Source organism: Saccostrea echinata, unplaced genomic scaffold (assembly GCF_033153115.1).
Source record: "Saccostrea echinata isolate AGI-Se365-2 ecotype Australia unplaced genomic scaffold, CSIRO_AGI_Sech_v1 ptg000029l, whole genome shotgun sequence".
Classification (NCBI taxonomy): Eukaryota; Metazoa; Mollusca; class Bivalvia; order Ostreida; family Ostreidae; genus Saccostrea; species Saccostrea echinata.
Window position 1 is genome coordinate 8,479,396 of NW_026889778.1, and position 9,415 is coordinate 8,488,810.

Below are 9,415 nucleotides of genomic sequence, written 5' to 3' on the forward strand. Positions count from 1 at the left end.
AAAAAAAAAAAGATTAATAAATAACAGATTTATTTTCCCCTGCTTTCGCGAAAGCGCGGAGGGGGGGGGGGAGAGAGAGAGAGAGAGAATGAGAGAATTTAGAAAAGATTTACGACAAAATAGTATTTACTGTTTATAAATTCCATGATATACGTAGTAAGAAAAAGTAAGCTCAATCCATCGCAATGAATATTTTCAAATTTTAGTGTATTTAAATAAAGGATACCTGATCTAGTTAAATGATCGCAAACATTTCGCAAAATGATCAAACAAACTTGCTCTGTTTGGAATTCAGAATTTGAAAAGCTTAGCTATTTGTATTTAATATAAATCGGTTTTTCTGGTATTCAACGATATTTCAAATTTGATATTCCAATTATAATCTGGTCAAGGCTAATTTTATAATTAAAGTCATGTATGGCGTATTTTTGATAAATTCAGACTAACTAAAATTAAAAAGATCTTTCTATCTGTTTTATTACTTTTAATTATATAAAGATAGGACTTTCCTGTAAATTACACAATTTAAATCAATTGCGCTTCATAGACATTTGAAATTCAGAACAATATAACCGATTTATTCACCGACTCCGCATTTAATATAAGACACGGTTTAAAGTCAATTTAACTATAGAAACATGGTGTTATTCAAGTTCAAAATCGGTGAAAATTTTATTTTTAACGTAAATAACAAATATAATGTTCATCTACATTCAATCTCGCATTCTTATTTTTTAAGCTCAGATACGCCATATATAGCTTTAAAGCGCAGCAGCATCTGTGGTCGGTCTTTTTTCTTTATTATAAATTTATGCACATGGAAAATCGGAAGGCTAAACATGGAAAATTTACTGAGTAGTGCACGGAATAAAAAAACTGAGAAAACTTTTCTATAGAACATGTGAGTAAGCAAACGGTATTTATGTCCAGTGGTCACAAATAACGAGACCGAGTCTATTTCTACCCTAGAGATTTTCATAATGTTTTAAGATTAAAAAATCGAATGTTTACCCATTTCTTAGGGACCATCTCAAAAGTTGTTAAATTTTACTATTGGACCCTAATTGGAATGTGTTGGAAAAGCGCAAAATCATCACATTTTTTTCATATTTTTGTATTTATGCCCTAGAGATTTCTTTTTCAGTCAAGTACATGAAAGATATTGTAAAACGTCACCAAATTGTGAAATTTCAAAGAAGTTGACCATGCATCTAGGTTGGTCTAAGAATTATTACAAAGTTTATTTCTTCAATGCCCAATACTTCTAAATTGCCATATTGCGGTATTATATATATATATATATATATATATATATATATATATATATATATATATATATATATATATATATATATATATATATATATATATATATATATATATCTCGGTGCAGATGAATTATCGGCGCAGATGAATTATTTTGGTAAAAAAATAACAATGTTTAGATTGATTGTACGTTTCTTATGATGTTCTGTCAACAGTTTTTAGTAAAATGTCCATGGACGTCTTGAATACTCAAGCGAGTCATGGGTTATTCTTCAGCGTCATGCATTGCTAACAAAATCGGAAAAAAGTGACGTCGTATAAGAGCCATTTCATCGTGTTTTCCCTAATTATTGTCGGAAAAGTTCATTTTCAGACCCATAAGCGTTACAGATAATGTTAAAAAAAAATTTTGTCTTAAAATCACAATAATTGGGAAAGGTGTAATGTCGCATATACGGCTGTATGAAATTAAAAAGCTGCGCAAAGCCATGCGCACTCGATTAGACTCGGCCTCCATTAGAAACAGACAACAGACAATCCACTGATTATACAGGTACTGACAACAGACAATCCACTGATTAAATAGGTACTGACAACAGACAATCCACTGATTAAATAGGTATTGACAACAGACAATCCACTGATTATACAGATACTGACAACAGACAATCCACTGATTATAAAGGTACTGACAACAAACAATCCACTGATTATACAGGTACTGACAACAAACAATCCACTGATTATACAGGTACTGACAACAAACAATCCACTGATTATACAGGTACTGACAACAGACAATCCACTGATTATACAGACAACAGACAATCCACTGATTATACAGGTACTGACAACAGACAATCTATTGATTATACAGGTACTTGGAACAGACAATCCACTGATTATACAGACAACAGACAATCCACTGATTATACAGATACTGACAACAGACAATCCACTGATTATACAGACAACAGACAATCCACTGATTATACAGGTACTGACAACAGACAATCCACTGATTATACAGGTACTTGGAACAGACAATCCACTGATGATACAGACAACAGACAATCCACTGATTATACAGGTACTGACAACAAACAATCAACTGATTATACAGGTACTGACAACAGAAAATCCACTGATTATACAGATACTGACAACAGACAATCCACTGATTATACAGACAACAGACAATCCACTGATTATACAGGTACTGACAACAGACAATCTATTGATTATACAGGTACTTGGAACAGACAATCCACTGATTATACTGACAACAGACAATCCACTGATTATACAGGTACTGACAACAAACAATCCACTGATTATACAGATACTGACAACAGACAATCCACTGATTATACAGACAACAGACAATCCACTGATTATATAGGTACCGACAACAGACACTCCACTGATTATACAGAGACTGACAACAGACAATCCACTGATTATACAGGTACTGACAACAAACAATCCACTGATTATACAGGTACTGACAACAAACAATCCACTGATTATACAGATACTGACAACAGACAATCCACTGATTATACAGGTACTGACAACAGACAATCCACTGATTATATAGGTACTGACAACAGACAATTCACCGATTATACAAGTACTGACAACAGATAATCCACTGATTAAATAGGTACTGACAACAGACAATCCACTGATTATACAGATACTGACAACAGACAATCCACTGATTATACAAGTACTGACAACAGACACTCCACTGATTATACAAGTACTGACAACAGACAGTCCACTGATTATACAAGTACTGACAACAGACAATCTACTGATTATACAGGTACTGACAATAGACAATCCACTGATTATACAAGTACTGACAACAAACACTCCACTGATTATACAGGTACTGACAACAGACAATCCACTGATTATACAGGTACTGACAACAGACAATCCACTGATTATACAGGTACTGACAACAGACAATCCACTGATTATACAGGTACTGACAACAGACAATTCTTAACTGTACTGGCACAATGAAAGTAAACAAGTACTTTTTGAATTAAATAACATTTATTTTAAAAGAATATCAATGATTTCATAATATATGCATAAATAATCATTGCCAAGCTTGTTTATCAATTCATACACTGTAACACATTACATGACAGTAAGGTCTAGTTCATCTTATATATAAACCATCAATTAATAAACTGCTGCATGTATTATGGTATCACATTATATTTTCTCAACTATTTGTGCATGATCAGATTTAATCAATGTTTGGACAATTATTATTTCTTATGAAATGTAAACATTAACAATTACTGTCTAAGACTTTCTTTTTGGTAATGGAGTTATATACAGCTGTACATGAACATGTATACACACTGGAGAACAAGATAATTCCAAAATAAACAGCTTCTGTGTTTAATGCTCTCAAAAAATTGCCACATGGTTATAAAATGCAATATTAAATACAAGTGAGGAATGCATACAAACTGACAACTAATTTCCAATGCATTTATTTATTTATGAACACTTTTTTAATAGTCTTTTACAGGAATACAGGTTGTGATATGCTCATTTTCACCACACAAATGAAAGCACTTGGCAGAATTTTATTAAAATAATAACATTTGGACTGTTATCTAAATGCCCCATCTTTGAAGTGTATCAGTCTCGGCTATATCAGGATGACCTGTCCTTGAAAGTGAAGGTTGTTGGTCTATCAGGGACCATCAAAACCTGAAACTTCATGTCAAGGTCGCCATCATATCCCAACTCAAAATTCTTCAACATTTTGGATAAAAGAACATATAGTTCCTGCTCTGCAAATCTTCTCCCTAAAAATTCAGAAGAAAAGAATTTGTCCATTTTTAGTGGCCTCCAGTGAAAAAATACATATCCTCATAATGAAAAGGCCACAAAATTGTGAAAATCTTAAAATTCTTAGATATTTTGACATTTATAATTCCAGGTTTTAAAATAAGTGCAATCAGACTATATTACATTTAAGTTACATTTAGTTTAACCAGACAAAAACCTGTTTTAAGTTGGTGTTATCAGATGATAGCTAGTTTTAAAAGATAGTTTAACCAGACTTAACCTGCACACATCCTAGGACCATGTCCAAATGGTGTAAGAAGATAGGGGTGGATGTTCAGAGCTGAACCATCCCTCAACCAACGCTCCGGTAAAAATCGGTCTGGTTCCACAAAGTACTCTGCTGATTTGTAATGTACATAGGGAGCCAACTCAACTATTGTCTGTATAAGACACAAAAATTTACACATCATCCAGGGCTGTTTCACTGGGCAAATAATTAATGATCATCCATTGAAATAGATCTATTCTACAGCATCAATTTACAAGTATAGCAGAGTTTTTGAAATCCACCGGTCCCACTGGCAAAACTGGTAAATATTTCAAAAGTCCAGTCTGTGTTTGTTCATTCAGCTGATTCAATTTATACAAAAAATGTTAACTGTAGCTTTTATTTGGGATATAACATATGTCAACCTAATCATCATTTCCCTTAAACATAAAGAGTAATCATTATTGTTACATCAAGCAGTTCCCCCAAAACATTTAGAAGTTTGTTTTCTGCGCTATACAGCCATGTTTGGTGTCCAATGTAAATAACACACTAGCTGCAGAACTGAAGCTCTCTGCTTGAGAAAATTCGGACAAACAAAGCAGAGGTTTATCTGTCCGAATTTTTTCAACCAGAGAGCTACAGTTCTGCAGCTAATATCACACCTGATTAATTCAGTTTAGGGATGTTTGACCCTATTATTCATTAGCAAAAAAAAAAAATCCTGACCTACCAACCCTTGATTTTTTTTTTTTGAATGTTACGAGAAACAAACATAATTATTTTTAAAGGCCTATAACTGGAATTAAAACAATTTCTCAGGTTTTTTATTTTTTTTTTAAGTATCTCAATACGTATGCTGATGGACCAGTGAATATTTGTGTGGACCAGTGAATTTCACTAAATTGCTGGTCCACTTGACCAGTGAATATTTTTTTATTTCAAAAACTCTGGTATAGTATATGTATACAGTCTCCTCAATTAGTTTGTTGTGCGTTTACCTGAAGTTTTGAGTCTGTCTTGTAAATATTTTGCTTGATTAACTACTTACACCTGCAGGCACTAGATAACCTCCAAGAACTAAATCCTTTTTCAGAATCCTCTTTATTTCAAGTCCAATAGGCAGGATCCTAAGTTTTGAAATAAAACTGTGAGATAAGCAGAATGAAATAAAATACATGTCATGGTTCTACATTAATGTTAGTCCATTAGTCTCAGACTAATACATTTTCATTTGGACTGATAAAATCTGAGGCTAATTAGTCCGAACAGACTAATAAAATTTCTGGAAAAAAATCAATAAATTGCTGATGTTCAATTCTTGACAACTTTCACTCATTTTTAGCTTTCTAGCTTCTTGACGGGAAGTTAGGTAATTCCGAGTCAATTTGGTTTTAAGACTGATTGGTATGAAATTAAGCATGATTTATTATAACACAAAGACATTTGGATGTAATGTATAGAGAAAAAAACGAGATCGTGAATACCATTATAGTTCCTGATCTCGAGATTTCAACGAATCCTGGAATAAAACATTTCACGTAAATGCTTTGTTTATTTCAAAAAAGTTTATTGCAATGTTTTGTTTTTAAATTAAACGTTACAAAACATTGATTTTTTTTTTTTGGACGGACTCATAAAATCGTGTGCAGACTAGTAAAAGTAAAGAAGCACTAGTCCGGTTGGACTAAAGCCTAAAAATGTTAGTGTTGAACCCTGCATGTATATATAAAACTTAATTTTATCACATTTTTTTCTGTGTACTGACTATTGAGGATCCCTGTGCAATTAATCAAAAGAACACTTGTTCACCTATAAATCAATGCAAAATGTTTTAAACAGAAGAAAAATAAATTACAAAAATGAAGCACCTTTGTGACTCCTTCACACAAGCTTTGAGGTAAGTCATTCTGTTGATGTGCTCTCCAGTTATAGGCTCTCCATCCTTCAGAACATCTCGGACTTCTTCATAAGCTTTGTGTTGGACCTCTGGATTCTTGGCTATGCAGTACATGGCAAATATTAATGTTGGCACAGTCTAAGAAAATAATCATAATTAATAAAACTGTCCAAAGGATTTGAAAAAAACTTAATACAAATTCCTCTACAATATATTTTAAGCTGTTGTATTAATATCAATGTTGCTGATATTTTGTACATTTTCAATGATCTTTAATAATTTAAATTAAATAATTAAAAATTAAAATTAATAAAAAAAATTTTCTTTGGTAAAAATTGATGAGTATCAGCTCAGCAAATGATAAGAATATATTACTGTGTTTAGTCCATCTCCAAACAGTGACAGTGTTATTATGCTGACATCTTTAAATGACAGTTCCTTCCTGGATAAGAGATACAACAGGAAGTTATACTTCCCCTCCCCCAGCCTCCCCTCCTCCCTCAGGCCGTCAATCCTCCCAACCGTGTCATCCACCAACTTCTGACCATTCCTGTCAAACACATAAAAAATGTCACAAGATTAAAACTAACAACCATAAAGCTACCTGGTAAATATCAATTAATACATAAATTATGGTAATTTCTGAAATGCTCACAAAAAAAATCAACATTTAAATTTGTGGTAGACATAACACAGATTTTAGGCTTATTTTCAGAAATTTGACTTTAGTTCAGATCATGTCTGAGTTTCTACCCAGGGCTTGTCTACTAACTAAGACAACATCCTTACCTGTATGGTTCACTCATTAGAATTTAATTACACATATCTTTAAATCATAATTTGCCATTAACTTATTTCATTTTTATACCTACATGTAATTTATATTCTAATATATATGTAATATACAAATTATTCCTTGCCAAGATTTAAAAAAAATGGTCAAAATAAGCCTTTGAAAAGGTGGATTTCATTTCTTACATCTCTACACATTTATTAGATGAAGAGCTTTCATCTTCAGCAAAGAAATAGCATGAAAATATATTTGATAACAAAAATACATGCAACTATATTCACAGAGCTTAACACATGGACAGTATTTATAAACATTTTTTTCTTTCAAATAGTGCAGGTAACATTTTTATTTTTGAAATACTACACTAACATGTTCATTTCTAGTAATTTCTATAGGGACATATATTTAAAATAAGCATTTTAGTTCTGGAAATACATTTGGTGAATGTCGCATAAATGACAGACTGAGTACGTGTATCAAGACATGTATTGTCGACGTATATAAAAGATATACAAACAATGTACTTTGAATGAGTATCAAATTTTGAGACATTTATTTTGATACCTAAAGAAATAGTCCTCCTCGTCAAGGAGGGACTGCCATAGCTTTGTTGTGAGGACTTTGTGGAAAGGTACAGAGAAGTTGATCTTTGTTGACAGTTCAAATATGGCATTGTTGCTGGAAATCATACGCTGTATGTGTGAGGAGGGGGTGTCCTCTAAACAACCTAGGCGAGTCTCAAAACAGGTCATTCCAGAGGCTATGGACAGAAAAAAAAATAACACATGAGACCAACATTCACATTTTTCTCCATTTCAATACCACTTCACATTTAATACTGCATTTCTTACATTCCAGGTTCCATTTTGCTGCTTCTTGTCTGAAGTTTTTTATTTCCCCTTTACTGTTCCGAATTTTTTTAATTCGTTGAATAAAATCCTCCACCACGTCTTCCACTAGAGGGAGATAAACAGTGACGGCCTTCGGTCTCATCATCATCTGCTGTACAGCACTCCGCAATCTGTACCATTCCTCGCCATTCCTACAGTATATACACATTTTAAGTATTCTTTTACTAATACAGTTTTGCACTGTCTAAAGTTAAAAACTATAAGGCAGCATATAAGCTCAATGCCTGAATGTATGTTCATTTGTGTACCCTCAGTGTAGTCTCTGATGTGCTGAACAAGGGATGGTATGTATTAAAACTTTTATGATTATATTTTTTGAATATACAAAGTATTTTGAGTGAATGCTAAGGGCCTTAACTGGTTGGGAGAAAAAAATTCCATTCAACATAGAATATTTCATTGAAATCTATTGTGCAGTTTCTTCTTAATCAACCAAACAAATTCTGAAAGATCCCCATGAGTTTAACAGGATAATTATAATGATGCAAGTTTGGTTGTTTTCTCAGGTTTGCTGGAACCATGTTTTACTGAATGTATAACATCAAATTTACGTGTTTCCAAGTCCTGGTGAGAGATCCCTTTGTTCCCTGTATTGTTTTGTTGTGTCTAGTAGTGGGGCCACGTGCGGCTGTTTGTCCTCATTCAGGAAAACTGTTCTGATGTCATCAGGGTCAAAGACACGGACCGAGGTCACACCCGCTATATTTTCCTTGACAATGGGTCCATATTCCTTGTAGCGAGAAATCAGTGCATCCTGATATCTGTCTACCGTAAATTTCTGAAATGGACCTACAGCAAAAGAGAAAATATATGTTGTACAGTTGAACAGTTGTAACATATAATTGTATGTTAAAGTATTTGGATATATTGATTATCAATTGTTAAATTTTCACAAGAAAACAAGCCACTTGTAATCAGCTTGGGAAAAAATGACGAGTTTTATTGAATTTATTTTTCCCTACAGCAGTGTATAGATGATGAATTAAAAATAATTAGATACTGACTTGTAATTTCACTGAGAAATAGCTTTGGGTCTTTGATTGAAGAGATATATGTTTCAACATCAGAGTGTTGTTTAAGGTTTGGGATATAGCAAAAGTGGTTGATTTAATTTGAATAGATGACAAGTATTATACCATTTCTATAGTGTAAGATTGTCCCGAGAAAAGGCAGGCCTTTTGGTCCAGGTATGTCTTTGAATGGCTTTATTTTCTGCGAAGTGTTGGTGCTCGATTCTTGCTTTGACTCTGCAAATGCCACACTCAAACATCGCTGACAATGCCTGGTAATGTATTTTACTGGCTTTTTAAGATGTGATTGATTGCATAACGTTTTCAATCCCATGGTGGCATTGTACTAAACCATCTGAAGAGTTAGAGTGGTGTCTCCCTCACAGTAACGGCGTCTGTCCAAAACAGATGTGATAACTGTAAAAATAGTGCAAGGTTGGA

At 33.2% G+C, this 9,415-nt stretch overlaps 2 protein-coding genes across 2 annotated transcripts; one reads left to right on the forward strand and one right to left on the reverse strand.

The window, feature by feature from the left end:
- Positions 1-1,205: 1,205 nt before the first annotated feature.
- LOC133194931 (dentin sialophosphoprotein-like) lies at positions 1,206-3,303 on the forward strand. Its single transcript, XM_061330828.1, has 3 exons — positions 1,206-1,215; positions 1,886-2,833; positions 2,933-3,303. Exons 1-3 carry the CDS (start codon positions 1,206-1,208, stop codon positions 3,301-3,303), a joined length of 1,329 nt encoding a protein of 442 aa, XP_061186812.1.
- A 44-nt stretch (positions 3,304-3,347) lies between these two features.
- Positions 3,348-9,363, reverse strand: LOC133195559 (probable cytochrome P450 CYP44). The gene is made up of 9 exons (XM_061331443.1): positions 9,101-9,363; positions 8,516-8,753; positions 7,905-8,095; positions 7,618-7,813; positions 6,636-6,810; positions 6,232-6,398; positions 5,412-5,490; positions 4,373-4,532; positions 3,348-4,109 (listed from the first exon to the last, which is right to left on the reverse strand). The coding sequence occupies exons 1-9, from the start codon at positions 9,306-9,308 to the stop codon at positions 3,955-3,957; spliced, it is 1,569 nt and encodes a 522-aa protein (XP_061187427.1). The 5' UTR covers positions 9,309-9,363; the 3' UTR covers positions 3,348-3,954.
- Positions 9,364-9,415: the final 52 nt, after the last annotated feature.

What these genes read in the sequence shown, in the direction of transcription:
- LOC133194931 (XM_061330828.1), top strand. An exon ending in ACAATCCACTGATTATACAG is followed by an intron (nt 2,834 to 2,932) that starts GTACTGACAACA and finishes CTGATTAAATAG; the next exon opens with GTACTGACAACAGACAATCC.
- LOC133195559 (XM_061331443.1), bottom strand. Translation starts at nt 9,308, where the DNA reads ATGGGATTGAAAACGTTATGCAATCAATCACATCTTAAAAAGCCAGTA. An exon ending in TTGGAGATGGACTAAACACA is followed by an intron (nt 6,399 to 6,635) that starts GTAATATATTCT and finishes TTATTTTCTTAG; the next exon opens with ACTGTGCCAACATTAATATT. An exon ending in GTTATCTAGTGCCTGCAGGT is followed by an intron (nt 4,533 to 5,411) that starts GTAAGTAGTTAA and finishes TGTCTTATACAG; the next exon opens with ACAATAGTTGAGTTGGCTCC.